Source organism: Hemitrygon akajei, unplaced genomic scaffold (assembly GCF_048418815.1).
Source record: "Hemitrygon akajei unplaced genomic scaffold, sHemAka1.3 Scf000060, whole genome shotgun sequence".
NCBI lineage: Eukaryota > Metazoa > Chordata > Chondrichthyes > Myliobatiformes > Dasyatidae > Hemitrygon > Hemitrygon akajei.
The window spans coordinates 2,312,779-2,335,010 of NW_027331946.1; the positions used below are offsets into that span (position 1 = coordinate 2,312,779).

Below are 22,232 nucleotides of genomic sequence, written 5' to 3' on the forward strand. Positions count from 1 at the left end.
AAAACAGGTCTGAATATCAGTGCCGTAAGCAGCACAGTGTGACGAAACAGGGAGCTCAAATCAACCACGTGACCGTGAGGATGTATCCCGTAGTCCGAGCAACTAAATACGGTTGCTGCTGTTTTATTCTCTTTCTATCTAATGTAGTGGAGGCATCTTTGTGAACACTGAAGGTGCAGTAGTCTTGGTCAACAATTATGCAACTAAATCGCTGGGTCGATCCCTTACATCAAACTGAAACGAGGAAAGTGAACACCTTACACTAACTTACGCTAAAACTGAACTTCCACTCAACCTTTGCCTTTGCCCTTCGCTATAGATGCATCTGATATGGAGAATAGGTTCCCACTACCGAAAACCTGTATGTCTCTAATAACGTTTGAACTTCTGAATGAAATAACTCCCACTCCTCCGCTTGAAGGAGGCTATAGGCAGATTATCCGCTGATAACCTGAAATGCCCACGTTCGGCAACTGACTGGTGAAACCCCTGGCCATAGGCTCCACTGAGATTACATACATTTCTTATGGGGAGCAGGAACAGCATGATACTCTAATCAGGCCAATGCTATATACAATTGCATCATGACCTTTCCCATCAGTAAAGGGAGGTATTCGGAACGTATTGAACACCACGTTATCAATCTGCTTGTATACCTTCACTGGTGCTTGAACTTCCATCTCCTTGTTTTCCTCTACATCAACTCTCTCGAGAACCCCGACACTCATTGCGAATATCTCAGCCCTACTCACCCATAAATGGCAATTAGCCCGTACCTTAATATTGATCCCTGTCTGCCCTTCATTGTCCATTTGACAAATTGATCAGTTTCATCCCAGAACTGACAACCTGCTACTGCGACGTCAGTCTAGACACAGTGAAATGCTCTTCTCTGCGTGCCATTCAGTTCAGACAATTGAATACATAAGTATATCAAGGTGCTGCGTCAGGAAAAAAATAATGTTGTGTTGTACTTATAGGGCGTGCAATTCAGATTGCGAAATAAATAAATCCGACTATCTACCTCAACGTCACAACGAAGATCCCCCATATTCATTGCTGCTGGTTTCCCCCAAAAAAGTCAATCCAAAGGGAAGTAGCCAATCAGATCGATAACCAACCAATCAATAAGCTCCAATTTTGTTCAAGCTGTGGACCAGCCCCCAATTTTGTTACGATTTCGTAACGTACCAGCAGCAAGAGATTATACACTGAGTTGGGTTTTAATGTTAAAACCACTATCTTAATTATTATCTACTTACAATATAGTAACTTAAACAAGATAAACAAAAGTTAACAGAGTTATATATATATATATATATATATATATATATATATATATATATATATATATACACACACACCTATATGTGTGTGTGTGTGTGTTTGGCTTCCAAACTATCAAGCTTAGGAACAGTTATTAAACTCTTAAAACGGCAAGTTCATAAGGTTCAGTAATCCACGGAATAAATGATGGTAGAGAGATTTATAATCCACATAGAAGTAGGTAGGGAAAGGCCGATACGAAGAATTACAGGTTCCACGCGGGTAAAACGAAATAACAGTCGCCAAAGATCCTGTCCTTCGAGTCGTTCCGAAATCCACTTAGAAATATCACCAGGTGACAGTCACAGGAATATCGTCTTCAAGTGGTTACCACAGAACACCCCGATTCCAGGTAAGGGCCAACAAAAGTGATACCACAGGATACTCCAGCAAATCCACACATATGGATGATACAAACTGACAGTCACACATCCGTTGTGCACTGCGTGCCGATGATCAACCCAACCTTTTACGCTCTTACGATTACAGCAACAAACTGGTTCAAACAGCTTTTCCGTTTCTCTCTCTCTCTCTCTCTCTCTCTCTCTCTCTCTCTCTCTCTCTCTCTCTCTCTCTCTCTCTCTCTCTCTCTCTCTCTCTCTCTCTCTCTCTCTCTCTCTCCCTCTCTCTCTCTCGCTCTCTCTCGCTCTCTCTCTCTCCTCCACTTCCTCCTCCTCCTCCTCCTCCTCCTTCCCCCCGCCACCCTATCTCCGTATGTTTTTAATTCTGCAGCAGGCGGTGATTGACGTGATAGACCCGCCTCACTCAGGCGCTTAAAGTAATACTCACAGTACAAGCCTGCGTCTCTCCTAACACCTGTGACAGCGCTCCGTGTAGATGTGCTCAACGGTGTGAACGGCATTACCCTGAGGGAATTAGCCGTATCTCCTAACCTTTTGTGTGATTTTACATTCAAAGTAATTTGGATTTTCATATCATAATGCTACCAATAAATCCGCTCTTCAGAAAACCTCTGAAGAAGTTTGTCGAAGTTTTAGATGCCGATTCTATGGAAGTAGAAGCGCTGTCACGATTTCTTCGTAATTGCACTCACGTGCTGGACCTGGGACACATCCTCTGAAATGGTAACAGCATGTGATGACCCTCTCCACCTGTGATCCTCCGATGAGGACTGGTTCAGGGATCCACGGGTTCATCTTCCTGAAGTCAATAATCAGCTTCATGGCCTCGCTGACATTGAGTGAGTTGTTGGCACTACTCCGACAGATTTTCAGTCTCCCTTCTCTATGCTGATTTGTGACCAGCTTTGATTCATCCAATGACAGTGGTGTCTTCAGCAAAATTAAATGTGACATTGGAGCTGTGCATAGCCTCAAAGACAGAAGCACAAAAAAATCAAGCAAAGGGAATAAGCATACAACCCTACGGTATACCCGTACTGATGGCTATTCTGGCGATTTGTTTGCGAATCTGAACTGACTGGGGTCTGCTACTGAAGAAATCGAGGATCCAATTGCAGAGTAAGGTTCTGACACCAGGTTCTTGCAACTTATTGATTATATTTGTTGGATGACATATTGAATGCTGAGCTGCACTGGATGAACAGCATCCTGATGTATGCGTCTTCGGTGTCCAGATGTTCCAGGGTTTGAACCTTGTTTGACAAGGGTTTGACAAGGTTCCGTACGGTATAATATTGAAGTAGTAAAATGGGTTCAACAGTGGCTAGATGGGAGATGCCAGAGAGTACAGATGTGTAACTGTTTGTCAGGTTGGAGGCCAGTGACTAATGGTGTGCCTTAGGAATCTGTATTGGGTCCAATGTTGTTTGTCATATACATTAATGATCTGGATGATGGGGTGGTATATTGGATTAGTAGGTATGCAGATGATACTACAGTACGTGGCATTGTGGATAATGAAGTAGGTTTTCAAAGCTACACAGCACAAAGAGTGAATTAGGCCAGTTAGAAGAGTGGGCTGAACGATGACAGATGGATTTTAACGCTGATAAGTGTGAGGTGCTACACTTTGGTAGGAATAATCTAAATAGGACATACATGGTCAATGGTAGGGCATTGAAGAATGCAGTAGAACAGAGTAATCTAGGAATAATGGTGCATAGTTCCCGGAAGGTGGTATTTCATGTGGATAGGGTGGTGAAGAAAGCTTTTGGTATGCCGGCCTTTACAGATCAGAGCATTGAGTATAGGAGTTGGGATGTAATGTTATAATTGTACAAGGCATTGATAAGGCCAAACTTGGAGTATTGTGTACAGTTCTGGTCACCGAATTATAGGAAAGATGTCAACAAAATAGAGAGAGTACAGAGAAGATTTACTAGAATGATACCTGGGTTTCAGCACCTAAGTTACAGGGAAAGGTTGAACAAGTTATTTCTTTATTCTTTTCAACGTAGAATGTTGAGGGGAGACTTGATAGAGGTATTTAAAATTGTGAGCTGGATAGATCGAGTTGACGTGGATAGGCTTTTTCCTTTGAGAGTAAGGGAGATTCAAACAAGAGGACATGATTTGAGAGTTAGGGGGCAAAAGTTTAAGGGTAGCACGAGGGAGAATTTCTTTACTCAGAGAGTGGTAGCTGCGTGGATTGTGCTTCCAGTAGAAGTGGTAGAGGCAGGTTTGATATTGTCATTTAAAGTTAAATTGGATAGGTATATGGACAGGAAAGGAATGGAGGGTTATGGGCTGAGTGCGGGCCAGTGGAACTTGGTGAGAGTAAGCGTTCGGCACGGACTAGAAGGGCCAATCTCTGTTTCAGTGCTGTAATTGTTATTTGGCTGAGTGAAGAGCCAATGAAATTGAGACTGCTGTGGACCTGCTGTGACGGTAGGTAAACTGGAGCGGATCTGAGTCGTGTCTCAGACAGGAGTTGATATGCTTCATCAACAAACTCTCAATGCATTTTGTCACAGTGGATGTAAATGCTACTGGACGATTGTCATTGAGGCAGGTGACCACGTTCTCCTCAGGCACCGCTATAATTAAAGCCTGTTTGAAGCAGGCAGGCAACTCAGAGCGCGTAAGCGAGAGGTTAAAAATATCGGTGAAAGCTGCAGACAGTTATCAGCACGGGTTATTTTTTTTCTCGTCCAGGTGCTCAGTCTGGGCCGGATGCTTTTGATCTGTTCACCTTCCTGAGCGATGCTGTCATGTCAGCCATGAGGCAGACATCATACCGTCTTCTAGGGTTTGGGAGTTCTTAACGTTTCCTCCATGACGGTCAAAGCGAGCTTAGAGGGCATTGGAATCATGTGGAAGCAATGCCTTGCTTTCACCTGTGTCTCTTGGCCTCACCTTGTAGGAAGTGATCGCATTCAAGGCCTGCCACAGCTGCCGAGCGTTTGTCAGTGATTCAGGTTTGACCCTCAGCAGATTGCGGATCTGATAGCTCAGCCAGGGAGTGTGATTGGGGAAGACTCGGTGGATGACTTGGTGGGGACACACTCATCTACGACTGTTTTTATAAAGTCCGTGACAACCACGGTGATGATCATTCAGATCCTCTGATAAATCCCTAAGCACGGCCAAGTTCATCGACTCAAAGCAATCGTACAGCCGCTCCCCTGCCTCCAGCGACCACCTTTTTGTTGTCTAGTCTCTGGATCCTTGTGTGTTGCTGCCTGAACGCAGGGAGGAGATGTACAGCCTAATAATCAGATTTCCCGAAATGCGTTCTCAGAACAGTAGCCTTCCTAACCGCACTGTCGCATTGTTCGTGTGTTTGTGACCCTTGGAGCTGCAGGTAACATTCTGAGGATATTTGGACAGAGATTCTGTCAAACAAGCCTGAATACAGGGAGGAGATACACAGGCAACAGATCTGATTTCCCCCGAAACACGGTCTAGAAACATGCGGCTTTCCGAATCCTACTAACGCAGTGTTCAGTTGTTTTGTGACCTTTGGAGCTGCAGGTAACATTCTGAAGATAGCTCCAAACAAGCCTGAGTGAAGTCACTGAAGATTTGAACGGAATCAAGCTAGACTGCTTCTTCTTTGCTAATGTCATCATTCAACTTCTCGAGTGCTGGTTTAACGTAGACATTTGGCGGCATGTTAACTGCAGACAGGATCACGAAGATGAACTCTCTTGGTAAGTCGAATGGTCGGCATTTAATCATCAGAAGTTCCATCTCGGAGGAACAAGAGAGTGACAAGACTGTTGTGCCATAGTCCCTCAAAAAGTTTATTCAGAAACACAGAACTTTACCTTTTGACTTATCAGAATCAGCGGTCCAGTCCATTCTGCGTATGGACAAACCTTCGGGTCTTATCGATGCTTTAGGAGTAGGCCATATCTCCGCAAAACACGGAACGTAGAAATTTCTGATTTCCCTCTGATACCGTAATCTCGCCCTCAATTTTTGTTCTCCAGGCTATGTACATTTGCTAATAAAATGTAAGGGTAGAAGGGGATTCTTTCCTCTACGGTTTAGCCCTCCTTCCTCCCACTCTTACGGCTATGATGACGTACATTCTACCGCTTAAAGGTGCTCTACCTGTATGCTTGAGAGTTAAGCCAGCCGATTCCTTCAGAGGATCGTGAAATTGTTGTTTCATTAACACGGTTCAAAAGTACCGTACACCTTAAAGTGAATATTCAAGCTGTATATTGTCCTGAGATTAGTTCAGAGAAGAGAATATTTAGAAGTTTTGTAAGCTGCCGGAACACGCCGTTGTGATCCACGAGCACCATCTCACACAAATGATGTTTTTCGAATTGATCACTAGGTGTTGGCTGAGAAGTTGAAGAAACGAAGCGAAGTGACGGACCTTTTCTTTCTCATTATTGGAGAAGATGAGTGTTTCCCATGTATGTAAACTTATCTGTGAAACATGTCTCGGATGATCTCATCAGTGAAGCTTTGCGAAACAGCTGGAATGTTGAAAAGTCCTAGTGATCAGTGGATATTATGAACTAGGTCTTCCATTCACCCATATCCCTCCCCGCCACCCACACCCCAGCCCCGGCGGCTGCTGATCAAGTTGCACACTGTCCATAGTATCATTTATGTGAACGCGAGAACCCGTGGTGTGTTTCGAATTTGTTCATATAAAGGGTTGAGTAGAAGTTCCTACTGGTGATTTTGTTGAAGCCACGTTAGTCACTGCAGGGACACAGATCCTGCACAGGCTGGAGATCTGGATGACCAATGGAACCGTGCTTTGGCGCTTCGGCGATGACGTCATTAATGGTTATTGGCTTGGGTCTCAGAAGGAGAGGGTGAGAACATTCTGCTGCGGCAAGGAGTGGTGCCCAGAAGGCGGTCGATTGCGCAGTCATGTATGAGGTTGACAGGGTGCTTACTTTCTTTTACTGAAGGCGGCAGCACATACAAAATGCTGCGGGAGCTCCGCAGATCCGGCAGCATCCATGGAAATGAACAAACATTTGGCGTTTCAGGTCGCGAAGGTTCATCAGGCTTGGGAAGAGGTGGGAAGAAGGCAGAATAAGAGGACTGGGGGAGGGAGGGGATGACAAGCTAGAAGGCGATAGTTGGTCAGGTGGACGGGGTTGGGGGACGAAATAAGTGGCTGGGAAATAATAAGTGGAAAAGCCAAAGGAGAAGATAGAATTTGTTAGGAGAAGGGTTTGAATACTAGGATAAAGGGTAGGAGCAGGGCCACGGGGTGGGGGGCGGGGAGGGGAGGTTAAGAGATCGGTGTGGAGAAGAGCTAAAAGACCAGAAGACCAGAAGAGGGAAGGGTAAAGGGAAAATTGGAAGTCAGGGAATTCGATGCCAATGTCTTCAGAATGGAGGCTACCTGGACTGAAAATGAGATGTAGCTCATCCAAACTGCAAGAGGCCTCATTACGGCAGAACAGGAGGCGATGGACCGACATGTCGAAGCGGGAATGAGGATAGAATTTGAAATGGTTGGCCACCAGGAATTCTACCTTCATTGATGGAGCTGAGATTCTCGACAAGATGATAACCGATTTAATTAAAGGTCTGTATGCGTTCGAGATCTACATAAGCCTAGATGCCACATTAGTTTAAGGTTCATTATTATCACAGGCACGTACAAACAGCATATTCTTTTTACTATTTCTATTACAAGATCCTTAACCGAGACAATTCTCAAAGTCAGCACAGCAGCCCAATGACAGTTTAGCATTGTTCTATGGTGATAAAGTCTGTGGAGTCTCGGAATGGAGAAGATCAACAATAACGATCATGAAACCGAGAGATGAGGCTGAGAGTGTTTCACAAGAACATTCACTGACTTCTCCAATCGTCATTTCTTCATCTGTGGGATTTGGTAATTTCGTGTCAAGCTATCCACAGCTCATCACAAATGGGATTCTACTTCATTTGCATCATGTTTATTTTTACCCCAGCTGCTGGAAGACAGGTCAGCCTTGTGTAGTATTGAATATTCAGTGTACTGGAGCGAGTATAAATGAATGATCGTGGATATTCATCAGCTCAGAGTTTCTTCAGCGAGATCGCGGGCGGCTGGAAGACAGCCGATTCTCACGCAGCATGCTCGAAATATTTTATCGTGTTAGAAAGATATACTTCATGATCATTTCCGTTATTGGATTCCCTGGTAAGAATTTTGGCGAACTATCATTTGCGGTTCTGTATGCGCGGTCTTTGGACTCATTCATTTACCGGCAGCGTTGTGATGCCGGTGTATCACTGAGTGCGGTGCAGACATTGTGACAAAACGCTGAGTTCGTGCAGCGGTAGATTATCGGAGTTTACTTGGACAGCGGTTTTGAGTTATCAATCGAAACCCGCTCTCAAAGTAAACTCCGATAATCCAGCGCGCTCGTAACCTGCTCGGTGTTATTGCGTATCAATGGCGCAACATGGTTTAAATTCAGATTTAACAGTATGGCGCCATGTTTTAAGAAATTGAAGGTAACGCGGGAAATAAATTGACGTTGTAGACATCATTTGTCTGTTCGATCCCGAAACCTCGGGAGTTTCGGAAATAAGCGTCTAAGCGCGTTTTACTGTGCCAGGTTTTGTTTCCGTGTCCTGTTCCGTGAAGTGAAGAGGGAGTTAAGATCCAGACCAGCGGGGTCCATTAGAGGTGAGACGGCGTAAGGCTTATGCGATACTCCGCTCCGGAACAATAGCATCGAACCATTTAGAATCCTGCTGCAGCAATTTGGATCAACTCCTGAAGAAGCAGATGTTTTGAAATACCTATATTATCTGCGGTGTTTTAAACACTAACGTGTAAAGTAGTTGAAAAGGTCAGCGAGCCAGGCAGAATATCGAAATGCGAAAATCGAGCTTTCTGATGGAGATCCTTGATGCAGGGTGAAGGAAACGCGGCTTGCATTGCAGCAGTTAAAAGAAGCGAACTAAGTGGGGACTCGTTGGGCGGCTGCACAACGGGGAGTCTAGAAGGAGACGAAGGTGGTGGAAATGAAGTTGCTCTGAGAAGATTGCCGAGGCTTTCAGGGAATACACGTCAGTTGAAAACCTGATGGTTTAAAATTTAGAATGATTTCCCCCAAAGCGCCCACGGGGACCAGTTGACAATGGCTCCTTCAGAAACTCTGCGCCCCTGTCAGTACTGTGTACCCAACGATTTCACCCAATATGCACTCATGAGAGTCGTTTGCGTTTCCCGCTTTACACCTTTTAAACTCCGGAAATGAGTTGTCTGTAAAGTTTCATTGTTCTCAGTTTCCTACTTATCTCTGTCTTGTGACTCAGGGAACGGAAAGACAGTAATTTATTCATTCTTTTTTTCTCTTCCCCCAGTGAATTTAACTGCGATTGTGATCCTGTCCCGGGGAAAGTGCGGCCTCTCTACCTGCACCACTCGCTACCTGGTGGCCATGGCAGCGGCGGATCTACTAATCATCATCTTTCGTGTTACATTGTGGCGGGTCAGTTATTATTACTTTCCTGGACATCACCCCCGTATGCAGCGCGATCTCTGCCTTGGGTGTGGCGTTCACAAACTGTTCTGTCTGATTCACCGTCACTTTTACTTTTGATCGGTTTGTCGCCATCTGTTGCCAGAAGTGGAAAGCAAAGTATTGCACCGGGAAAACTGCGGCTGTGGTTCTGACAACAACTGGCGTTCTGCTCTGTTTTATAAATGTGCCCTACTTCTTTATATATTATCCTGTGAAAGTGATTGACAATATACCCTGGGACTTTATTCCAAAGGCCGGCTACTATACGGATCCCGGGTGGGTAGGATTTTGCTGGTTTTCTACTGTTCTAACGCCATTACTCCTGTTCGTTTTAATACTCCTGCTCAACGCTCTGACAATCAGACACATTTTAGTGACTAGTCGCGTCCGTAAGGGGCTGAAGGGTCAGAGAAAAGCGGAGAACCGCAGTGACCCGGAGATGGAGAGCAGAAGGAGGTCTGTGATCTTACTTCTCACCGTCTCCGGAAGCTTCATCATCCTCTGTTCGGTGACAGTTGCCGAATTTCTTTATTACATATTTGCCGGATTGAATCAAAATAATTACAGCGATTCGGAAAACATATTTGAAGACACTGGAGAGATGTTGTTGATATTAAGTTGTTGCACAAACACGTTTATTTATGGAGTAACTCAATCCAAGTTCAGAGAGCAGTTCATCAGCGCAGCGAAATATCCGCTCATGGCAACTTTTAAATTCATCAATAAACAAAATATTTAAATTCTTTCCAGAGGCGGTGGTGGTGTTTTCCATCTTGACACGACAGAATCGGCGGCCATCGGAGAACGTGTCAGCGGGAGAATCCCGAATGCGGCACCACACAGCAACAGACCCCGTGGCACCCGAAGCCTGTGACCTCCGCCTCCTAACAATTCTTAAATGCATCCTAACATTAATCTTCATTTTTCCACATATTCCAGCTCTCCTCACCTCTGCACCGCTTTGGGTAATAAGTCCCTCACCTCAGTGTAAATACTCATTGTCAAATGACCTACAAAGCCGTTGCATCTCGGTGACGGAAACAACACAATCCAACTGGCGGAAATGCTGCCGTCACTATGGAGACCCGGCGGAATTCACTGAGCGGTCAGATCGGACCTGTTCTCGGATTACTCAGATTGAGCAGGCAGCGCCGGCACAGAGAGTTCACTGATTGCGTTCTACAACGGCACACCCTTCAATACCTTCTCAGCAGACAACATCGATATCCTGACTTCAACTGCCGAGGTTACTTGTGTTCAGTAAGAGGGAATGAACTTCGTGATGTGGCTACCAGTGCGGGGAATACCTCCCCAATGTCGACTAATCATCTGAAAAGTCGAATTACAAAGGTGATTGCATGACTTTATGAGGAGGGAGCCTTCCTTTCTCAATTCCCTGCGTGTTTCTAATCTGTATCGAAGCGGTTTAATGAACACAACGCGGCAGAGTCCGCCAATAGGCACTTTAGTGAGTCTTTAGGCGAAAACCCGAAGGTTAATTCAGACGGCATGGGGTAACCACAGGACTTAGGAGCAGAACTGGACCATTCGATCCATCGAGCTCTTCCGTCTATCCTTTCTAAGTGATCTGTTCCTCAACCCCAATCTGCTTCCTCCCATAAACACTTAGGGCCCTCGCCAATCAAAAAATTAAACCAATTTTCATCGCTGCACCCAATGACTTTGGGTCCACATTTTCTGTGGCAGTTAATCGGAGTTCTCTTGAAGTGAGTGCCCGCACTGGATTTGTCTTCGTTACAACGAATTATCCTGTAAGGTAGCCTTCAGGGAAGCTGGAACAACGGCTCATACGTTTCTATGCATCTTCTATTTCTGAATTTCCCCCCGTTAAAAACCTATCTACACATAAATCCTTGGTCCCAAAGTGCATGCCCCACAGCTCCATACACTGTATTCCACCTGTCACTGCTTTGCCCACTCTGTCAAACTGAAACCCTGCCGGCGACAATACTTGTCTCTGCAGGTAAATCCTAACCATCTGAATCCTATCTATTAGCTGACTCTGCGTTATTGAAAAGCTCCTCTGCCCGTCGGACCCAGGTTTATCTCTGCTTCCTGATATAACGAAATATTATCGATCTCCCAGTATTTTGATAGATTACATTTTGGAAAATTGGGCACAAAGATCACTACCAAGGGCACAACAATCTGTGCTCTTATTTATTGCATTATCCAGTGTTAAAGATGGCCACGATCTGAAGACATTCATGACTAACTCCAACACTTCATCCATTCTAGAGCTGATATGCCTCAGATAGCGCAGTCCCCTCCAAACTATGTCGGTCTCACGAGTCAATGTTGATGAGATGTATTCATTTAATACTTGTATGTGTTTTTTTTGTGGTTCTACATTAGATAGCCCTTCACACTAACGGTGTCTATTCCACACTCACACCCGACACCCAAGTATGAAGTTACCCATTAATCTCAAATATACAGTGTGCAAATCTACAGTTAAGTGCAGTGTAGCATGGGCATCCATTACCATTAATACACCGTACTGTTCAAAATATACGGGCACTTATATGGAGCCAGGGTGCCGGAGAGTTTTTCACAGTGCGGTACTTGTCAACACGGAGAGGTGAGCGGGATAGTAAATCTTCAATTCTAGTCTTTCCCTCTGCCTTTCCAGTTCTGATGGGTCTCGGCTAGAAGTCCCACCAATAGATGCTGTCTGACCTGCCGAGCTCCCCCACACATCATGTGCATCGCTCTAGATTTCCATCAGCTGCGGTACATCTTGTGTCTTTGTAAATCCGTCGGGATCTAAGGATGTTGCGTACGGGGAGGGTGGAGCTCCGCTGGAGGGGTAGCAGGTAGCAGGGAAGTAGTGCCGGGTGTGAGGGAGGAGTTGGTGCGGGTGCTGCCTCACCCAGCCATGGGATACCAGGCAAGGACATTTAATTACAAACTATTTATCGATCATTACGGAATGCCTGTCTGGCGCTTTACGTTCCGCCCCCTCTCGACCATGAATCCACTGTCCCTGCCCCCTTTCCACTCTCAGTCGACAATAGAGACACATATCAGACTCAGATTTATCATCAGTCACATATGTCATGAAATTGGTTTTGATGTTTGAACTTCCATTTCCTTGTCCGTCTTCTCATAAGTATTCTTGAGAACCCGGTCACTCTTTCTGAATGTCCTAACCCTACTCACCCGTGGAAGGTAATCACCACGTACCTCAATATTGACCCCTATCAGCCCTTTGCTGTCCATCTGAAAATCAGATCAATGTCATCCGATAACCAATGATCCATTGGCGTTTTATGCAAAAATATCTAGTCACGTGGCATGCTCCTCTTGTGTGCTGTTCATTTCAGAAGATTCAACAGATAAGTACATCAAGGAGACACATCAGGACAACAAAAACAGAATTTACAATTGTCAGTGTTGGATCAAATCTCATGAATGCGGGCGCTCTGTAAGTTTATTCATTTGCATTGACTGGAAGATCCTGTGTGCGGTGACTGAATGACTTTGCTTCATACTGGTGTGAACTTCGAGCGTTGTTGGTTTACCACGTGACGGACTGCATCAATTTGATGCACACACAAAATGCTGGAGGATCTCAGCAGGTCGGGCAGCATTTATCAAAATGAATAAACAGTTGACCTTTCAGGCCCCGACACAGCTTCAGCCAGCAAAACGAAGGGGAAAACGCCAGGACAAAAAGTTTCGGGGAGGGGGAAGAGGACAAGCTGGAATGCTCGACGTCTCAGTACGTCGGACAGAATCTATGGAAATGAATAAGCAGTTGAAGTTTACACATAAGAACATGTGAGCAGAAATAGGCCATTCATCCCATCGAGTCTGCTCCGCCATTCCATCATGGCTGATCCCGGATCCCGCTCAAACCCATACACCTGCCTTCTCCCCAAATCCTTTGATTTCATGACCAATCAGGAAAGGACCATCTTCCACCTTAAGCATACGCACGGAGTTGGCGCATGCCAACCGCAGTCCATGAAAAAACATTCAACAGCTTCACTTCTCTCTGCCTCAAACAAATCCTCCTTACCTCTGTTCTGAAAGGTCACTCCCCAATTCTGAGGCTGTGCCCTCTAGTTCTGGATTTCTCCACCAGAGAAAACATCCTCTCCATATCCACCCTATCTCGTCCTTTCAACCTAACTGTGTTCAGGCCATAGAGATGGGGCGTTAATTGGACTGAATAACGGTATTTCTCCACCAACCTGAGAATGGCCTTAGACTGGCAGAAGAGGAGTCTATGGAACGAAATGCCAGGGTTAAATGGGGATAAAAATTGAAATCTTTAGCCATGAATGTTTGGAAGTGAATAAACAGTTGATTGTTCGGCCCGCGACTCTTCAGCAGGGCTGGAAAGTAAGGTGGAAGATGCCAGAATAAGATCGTTGGGGAAGGAGGAGGAAGACATTTTTTGAGGATGTAACCAGGAAGTTGGACGGGGGAGATCCAGTGGATGTAATGTACCTCGATTTTCAGCAGGCATTTGATAAGGTCCCACATAGGAGATTGGTGGGTAAAATCAAAGCTCAGGGCATCGGGGGGAAGACATTGACATGGATGGAAAACTGGTTGGCAGATAGAAAGCAAAGGGTAGCGGTGAATGGGTGTTTCTCGGAATGGCAGGTGGTGACTTGTGGGGTGCCACAGGGCTCGGTATTGGGACCACAGCTGTTTACGATTTACGTCAACGATTTAGATGAAAGCATTGAGAATAACATCAGCAAATTTACTGATGATACTCAGCTGGGTGGCAGTGTGACATGTGATGAGTATGTTAGGAGAATTCAGGTTGACTTGGATAGGCTGGGTGAGTGGGCAGATACTTGGCAGATGATGTTTAATGTGAATAACTGTGAGGTTATCCACTTTGGGAGTAAGAACAGGAAGGCGATTATTATCTGAACGGTGTAGAGTTAGGTAAGGGAGAAATGCAAAGAGATCTAGGAGTCCTTGTTCATCAGTCACTGAAGGTGAATGAGCAAGTGCAGCAGGCAGTGAAGAAGGCTAATAGAATGTTGGCCTTTATTACAAAGGGAATTAAGTACAAGAACAAGGAAATCCTCTTGCATTTGTACAGAGCCCTGGTGAGACCACACCTGGAGTATTGTGTACAGTTTTGGTCTCCAGGGTTAAGGAAGGACATCCTGGCTGTAGAGGAAGTGCAGCGTAGATTCACGAGGTTAATTCCTGGGATGTCTGGACTGTCTTACGCAGAGAGGTTAGGGAGACTAGGCTTGTGCACGCTGGAATTAAGGAGATTGAGAGGGGATCTGATTGAAACATATAAGGTTATTAAGGGATTGTACAAGATAGAGGCAGGAAATATGTTCCAGATGCTGGGAGAGTCCAGTACCAGAGGGCATGGTTTGAGAATAAGGGGTAGGTCATTTAGGACAGAGTTAAGGAAAAACAACTTCTCCCAGAGAGTTGTGGGGGTCTGGAATGCACTGCCTCGGAAGGTAGTGGAGGCCAATTCTCTGGATGCTTTCAAGAAGGAGCTAGATAGGTATCTTATGGGATCAAGGGATATGGGGACAAGGCAGGAACCAGGCATTGATAGTAGATGATCAGCCATGATCTCAAAATGGCGGTGCAGGCAGGAAGGGCCGAATGGTCTACTTCTGCACCTATTGTCTATTGTCTATTGTCTATAAATCAGAAAGGTGATAGTTGAAGCCAGATGGTTGGGGAATGTAGACGACATGAGTGACTGGGAAGTTATCAGTGGAGAAGGCAAAGAGCTCGGGAAGGATGAATCAGACGTGAGAGGAGAGTAATCATGCGAGAAGGGGAAGGAGGAGGGGCATCGGGAGAAGTGGTAGGAAAATGAGGAGAAGCATAAGAGGCCAGAGTGGGGAATATCAGGAAAATGGAAAGTGGAGGGGAAAACACTGGAAAATAGAGATAACCATGTTCATGCCATACCATTTGTGGTTACCAAGGCGGAATACAAGGGGTTACTCCTTCCGCCTGTGAGTGGCCTCATCGTGGCACGAGGAGTTCATGTCTCACCGGGAATGGAGACAGGAATTGAGGTGGTTGGACACTGGGAATTCCGCTTCTGTTGATGGAGCTCAGGTACTCGTCGGAGCCTTAATGAACTTGAATAAGGGTCGCGGCCAGAAACGTCGACTGTTTAGTCATTTCAAAAGGTGCTGCCTAACCTGTTGAATACTTCCAGCATTTTGTGTGTGTTGCAAATAATTTGCTTAACGGTTTGAATGCGTTCCGTATCTGCGTAAGCCCGGATGCGATACTTGTTTAAGGCTCTTCACTGTATTACAGGAACGTACAAACAACATGTTCTTGTTTATATTTCTATTGCTGTGATCTATAACCGAGACAATTGGCAGGGTGAAACGGAGCAGCCCAATGGCAGTATCGCACCGGCCTGTGATGACAAATCTAGGAATGCACAACAACCTCTACTGACTTTTGGAATCGTCATTTCTTCGTCTCTAAGATTTTGCAATTTCCTCTCAAATTAACCATACCAGTTGACAATTGGGATTTTATCTCAATGACATCATGTTTATTTTTTACCCTGGCTGTTGGAAGACAAGTCAGCCTTGTGTAGTATTGAATATTCAGTGTGCTGGAGCGAGTATAAATGGGTGACAGTGGAGATACATCAGCTCAGAGTTTCTTCAGCAAGATGACAGGGAGCTGGAAGACAGGCTGAATCTCAGAGAACACAGCATGCTTGAAACATTTTACCGAGTGAGGAAGATATGGTATATGATCGTTGCCGTTATTGGTGTTCCGGGTAAGAACATGGGCGAACTAACATTTGCTGTTCTAAGTGCGCTGTATTTGGACTCGTTCGGTTACCGACAGCGTGGTGATGCCGGTGTATCAGAGAGTGCGGTGCAGACATTGTGACAAAATTCTTGTGTTGGTTTAGAAGTTCACTTGCAGATTAATCCGTGGCCTCGGCTGAAAAAATAATTCGGCAGTTGAAACAGATGTAGAGTGGAAGATGGGTGAGGTGGATTCATTTTCTGGATTCAAGTCACAAGTTCATCTTTTGATTTATGAAAAGGCAAAGCCATTGTAACAGTAAATGCCGGTAATACAACGTTCTCGGCACCTGTGCGAGCTACTTGGTGTCATTTAGAATAATGTTGCAGAAGTTTGGAGAAACCCCAAAAGAGGCAGATGCTTTGAAGTAGCTATACTGTCGTTCCTTTGGAAATTGGATGGTTTCAGCACTACCATCCAAAATACCCGACACATTTAGCGGGTCAGGGAAAATCTTTAAAAGCGAAAATTGAACTTTTCTGATCAAAGTGAAGGAACCGCGGCCAAACGCAGTTGCAGAAATTTTTAAACAGCGAACCAAGCGAGACAAACTGGAGCTGGGGAGGGGACGAGGACATGTGAACGTGGGAAATAAATTTGCTTTGAACTTTGTGAATGGACCGAAGGGAGGGAGTGGGGTTTCACTGTATGGGGAGATCCCAGAACATAAGTGACAGGAACCGGGCAGTCATCATCGCCGAGCAAGTTGCCGAGGTATCCAGGTTTACACATCAATCGAAAACCTGATGGTGGGAGATTTATATTGATTTCTCCAAACCGCCCTCGACGAGCAGTTACAATGCCTCCTTCCCGAACTCTGATTTCTTCCAGTACCGAGTACCATAACCTGTCACCCGGCGTGCACGGGTGTGAGGCATTTGCGACTCACGCTTTACATCTTTGAAACTTCCTCCAATGAGTTGTCGGCAAAGTTTGATTGTTTGCAATTTCCAGCTTATCTCTACCCTTAGACCCACGCAGCCGTGAGATAGCAATTCGCTCATTCTTTATTTTGCTGTTTCTCCAGTGAATTTAACGGCGACTGTGATCCTGTCCCGCGGAAAGTGCGGCCTCTCCACCTGCACCACTCGCTACCTGGTGGCCATGGCAACGTCGGATCTACTAACCATCATCTTTGATGTAACACTGTGGCAGATCAGTTATTATTACTTCCCCGGGACTTTCCTGGACATCACCCCCGTGTGCAGTGTGATCTCTGTCCTGGCAGAGGCAGCCACTGACTGTTCTGTCTGGTTCACCGTCATGTTTACATTTGATCGATTTGTCGCCATCAATTGCCAGAAGCGGAAAACAAAGTATTGCACCGGGAAAACTGCGGCTGTGGTTCTGACAACAACCGGCGTTCTGCTGTCTTTTAAAAATGTCCCCTTCTTCTTTATATATGGTCCTTTGAAAGTGATTAACAATATACCCTGGGACTGTAAACCGAAGCCCGGATACTATACGGATCATGGGTGGATGGGATATAGATGGCTTTCTACCGTTCTAACGCCATTACTCCCGTTCGTGTTAATAATGCTGTTCAACGCTCTGACAGTCAGACACATTTTAGTGAGTTGTCGCGTCCGTCAGGGGCTGAGAGGTCAGATTAACTCGGAGAACCGCAGTGACCCGGAGATGGAGAGCAGGAGGAGGTCTGTGATCTTACTTCTCACCATCTCCGGAAGCTTCATCATCCTGTGGTCGGTGGATGTTGCCGAATTCCTTTATTACACCATTGCTGGAGTGGATCCAAATAATTACAGTGATTCTGAATTAATATTTCAACAATCGGCATATATGTTGGTGATATTAAGCTGCTGCACAAACACGTTTATTTATGGGGTAACTCAGTCCAAGTTCAGAGAGCAGTTCCTCAGCGCAGCGAAATATCTGCTCACGTCAATTATTCAACTAATTAATAAACAAAATATCTAAGCTCTTCTCAGAGGCTGTTCCAGTGTTTTCCATCCTGACACTATGGAACTGGCGGTCATCAGAAAACATGCCCGCGGGGAGAATAAAACTGGTTAAATGCCCGAGGGAGACTAAACATAGGCACAGTCACCCGCAGCCCCGGACGTGGACTACCCACCAATGATTAACCTCACACACCCACTTATTTCTATTGCACCACATTCCCGCCCCTGTCACTGCCACACCCCGAGCGTATTTGGACATTGGTCTATCTCTGAAGGCGTCTTACATGAAATTATTCCTCATTTCCCTAGGTACAAAGAATTTCAATAAATTCAACAACTGAGAATCGGCCAAAGGTCAGTTTAGTAAGGCTTTGGGCGAAGGCCAGGTGGTAAATCCAAACAACACGGGGTAAGACCATGAAAACACTGGGTAGAGGAGCCGGATTGGGCCATTCGGTCCATCAGGCTCTGACAGGTGGTCGCGGTGTTTTCCATCTTGACACGTCAGAACTGGCGGTCATCGGAGAACGCGGCCGCGGGGAGAATAAACCTGGTTTAGAGACCGAGAGAGACACAACACAGGCACACACCTTTCGTCATCCGTAGCCCCCGACGGGCACACCCTACCAATGATGAAGCGAACACTGCCGCTTATCTTTATTTTATCATTTTTCCGCCCTTGTCAGCGCCTCACTCCTTTGGACAATGAGTCCCGCACTCTAGCGTGATTGGCCATTGGTCAGGTGACCTACAAAGCCGTTTCTTCTCGGTGACAGAAAGGAAACGGAGCATCTAGCGGAAATGCTGCGTTCACAAGGAGATCGGTAGAATTCACTCTGAGCGGCCCAGAGATCAGATCGAGCCCGGCCCGTACTCACAGTGAGTAGGCAGAGCCGCAGAGATTCAGCTCATTACATCCAACATCGGCACGTCCTTCTAAACGCTATAAACAGTCAGCGTCCACGTAAACTTAACATCAACTGATCTTAACGTAAACGTAACTTAACGTTAACTGTGAGTGTGCCTGTGCAGAGTGAGTTGGTATCAGCTTTGTGATGTCTCCTCCTGCACAGGGACAGTATCATCAAGGTCTAATTATCATCTGCAGAAACTCTATTTCTGAATTGTCTTGCATGAATAAATGAAGAAGGTGCCTTTATTCCGCATTTCCCTGCATAACGAAGAATTTCAATAAATTCAACAACGCAGAGCCGGCCAATAGGCACTTTCAAAGGCTTTGAGCGAAGGCCAGATGGTTAATTCAGACAATAAAACTACATGGGATAAGACCACAGGACATAGGAGCAGAACTGGGCCACTCGTTCCATCGAGCACTTCGCCTTTCTTTCTCGGGGGGTCCGTTCGACAACTCCAAACTCTTTCGTTTTCCCAGAAACCGTTAGCCCCCTCACCAATCGAGAACCTTTAAACCTTTTCCCTCACCACACCCTATGGGTTGGTCTCCACACCTTCTACGGCATCGAATTCGAGTCCTGTTCACATGATAGGCACATGGAGCTTAGAAAAATAGAGGGCTATGGGTAAGCCTAGTAATTTCTAAGGTAGGGACATGTGCGGCACAACATTGTTGGCCGAAGTGTCTGTATTGTGCTGTAGGTTTTATATGTTTCTATGTTTCTACGCGCAAGGGGCCCAATCTGTACACCACACACTATCAAACTGCGCATGCGCGCCTGCCACTTTGTCCCAATCGACCTGATGGATACGTTCACATCCTTTCCATCTCCACGATACACTCCCTTCCCTCTTCCGACGTGATCCTCACTCCCTCTCTCCACGGCGATCACCTTCCCTGCGGCCGAATCTCTGATTGCACGGTTGCCCTGGCTGCCGGCGGGAGGTGGAGGGTCCCGGGGCGGACGCAGCCAGAGGCATAGCCAACCTCCTGTACAGTCTGGAGACGCAGCCGGTGCTCTGAGAACCCTGGACCCGGGTCGGATGGAGCTCAAGGAGAGTCGGGGAGGCAGAGTTTCCACCCTTGGCAAGGATCTGTCCGGGGACACGATAGACTATACGCTGGATCTACCAGCATTCCCCACCGGAACCTATTTCTTCTTCAACAGCAAAACCAACCGAAGCCTAGACTCCATTCCAGGGGCCCAAAGCACCCAAGGCTCCTTGGTGGCCTGTCGGTCCTACCGCAGACTTCTATTCCAGAAGTTCGTCGATGAAGGGTGAGGTAGATTGCTGTATGTTTTTAATTTAGCTCGACAGATATCTGTAACGATTTGTAGAATAACACAAATCCAAGACTTGTAAAATATAATCAAAAACTGTGATTCACACTGTTCCAGCAGTCTCCCTTCGTAAGCAAGGAACACACGCTAATACCATAGCCCTATACCAAAGTAGTCCTGTGCCCGTCAACTCCTCAAAGTCCGTCCGTCCCCAAACTAATTTCTTTGACCCGCTATCTCCCCACAGCTCCACGTCAGTCCCCAGACTAATCCCACTGTCCTGCTAATTCCCACTGTCCGTTGTCAGTCCCCAAAATAGTGCAAATATAATGCTATTAGGCTCAGACCTCGGAACGTAAATCGGGAAGGGGTGTCCTGGGGGAAATGCACAACGGAAATGTGGAGGTATTTTCGGCAGAACTTTCATGGGGTTCTGGATAGGTTTGTCCCATTGAGGCGGGTAAAGGATGGTAGGGTGAAGGAACCCTGGCTGACAACAGATATTGAACATCTGGAAAAGAGGAAGAAAGAAGATGATTTAGAGTTTAGGACGCAAGGGTCAAAAAGGCTGTCGTGAGTTACAAGGTACCTTATCAAATACCTTCCTGAATTCTATATACACTACATCTTCTGCTCTACCTTCATCAAGGTGTTTAGTCACATCCTCAAAAAATTCAATCAGGCTCGTAAGGGACAACATGCCTTTGACAAAGCTAAGCTGACTTCCTAATCATATTATGCCTCTCCAAATGTTCATAAATCCTGCCTCTCAGGGTCTGTTTCATCAACTTACCAACCACTGAAGTAAGGCTCACTTGTCTATGATTTCCTGGGCTATCTCTACTCCATTTCATCAACAAAGGAACAACACCCGCAACCCTCCAATCCTCTGGAAACTCTTCCGTCTCCATTGATGATGCAAAGATCATCGCCAGAGTTTCAGCAATATCCTAATTATCCTCCCACAGTAGCGTGGGGTAGATCTCATCCGGTACCGAAGACTTATCCAACTTAATGCTTTCCAAAAGCTGCAGCACATGTTGTTTCTTAATATCTGCATGCTCAAGCTTTTCAGTCCACTGTAAGTCATCCCTATAATCGGCAAGATCTGTCCTGTGATCCCTTGCTTTTTTGTGATTTTTATAAATAATCTGTTTGAGGATGTGGAAGGCTGGAATCAGTAAGTTTGCAGATGATATGAAGGTTGGCAGAGTTGTGGATAGTGTATAGATTGTTGTAGGTTAAAACAGGACATTGACAGGATGCAGAACAGGGATGAGAAGTGGCAGATGGAGTTCAACCTGGAAAATTGAGGATTGAGTCACTTTTGAAGGTCGAATTTGAAGGTAGAATATAGGGTTAATGACAGGATTGTTAGCAGTGTGGTGGAACAGAGGGATGATAGGGTCCACACCTATAGATCCCTCAACCTTTCTTCACACGTTGATAGGGAGTTTAAGAATGCGGATTGGCTGTCGGCCTCAGTAGTCTGGGGCTTGAGCTGTGACTCTAAATATACCGGTCAGACCGCACTTGGAATATTGTATTCAGTTCTTAGCGCCTCGTTATAGGAAGGATGTGGAAACTATCGAGATGGTGCAGAGGAGATTTACCATGATGCTGCCTGGATTAGAGAGCATGTGCTGTGATGATAAATTGAGCGAGCGAGTGTGCTTCTTTTTGGAGAAAAGGCGGAAGAGAGCTGATTTGATATACACGACGATCAGAGGTATACAGTAGATTGAGTGGGCAGCTAGAGACTTTTGGAGACACGTCAAAAATGGTGGGCACGACCAGACATAATTATATAGTGAGTGGAGGAAAGTATGGGGGAGAGGATAAGCGTTATGGGAGGGTATTTAACTAGGGCAGGGCAAATTATGAAAGCATTACCACTAAGTTGAAAAGTCAGGTAGTTAAGTTGCGTCATTTAAAACTCTCGTTAGGCTACATCTGGAGTATTGCGTTCAACTCTGGTTTCCCCATTCTCGAAGGGGAATCGAGGAGTTGAAGAGGGTGCAAATGCGGTTTGCAGGATATTGCCCGAATTAGATAGCGCGTGGTGGGACAAACTTGGGTTGTTTTCTCTGAAGCCGT

General features: G+C 45.8%; 1 protein-coding gene across 1 annotated transcript in view; it reads left to right on the forward strand.

Annotated features, from left to right (window-relative positions):
• The window catches only part of LOC140721708 (NACHT, LRR and PYD domains-containing protein 3-like), a 73,820-nt gene that overhangs the window by 12,221 nt on the left and 39,367 nt on the right, over positions 1-22,232 (forward strand). The window contains exons 3-4 of the mRNA XM_073036494.1: positions 7,739-7,863; positions 9,950-10,164. Of these exons, the coding sequence (XP_072892595.1) occupies positions 7,739-7,863; positions 9,950-10,164 (340 nt within the window). The remainder of the gene's footprint in view (positions 1-7,738; positions 7,864-9,949; positions 10,165-22,232) is intronic.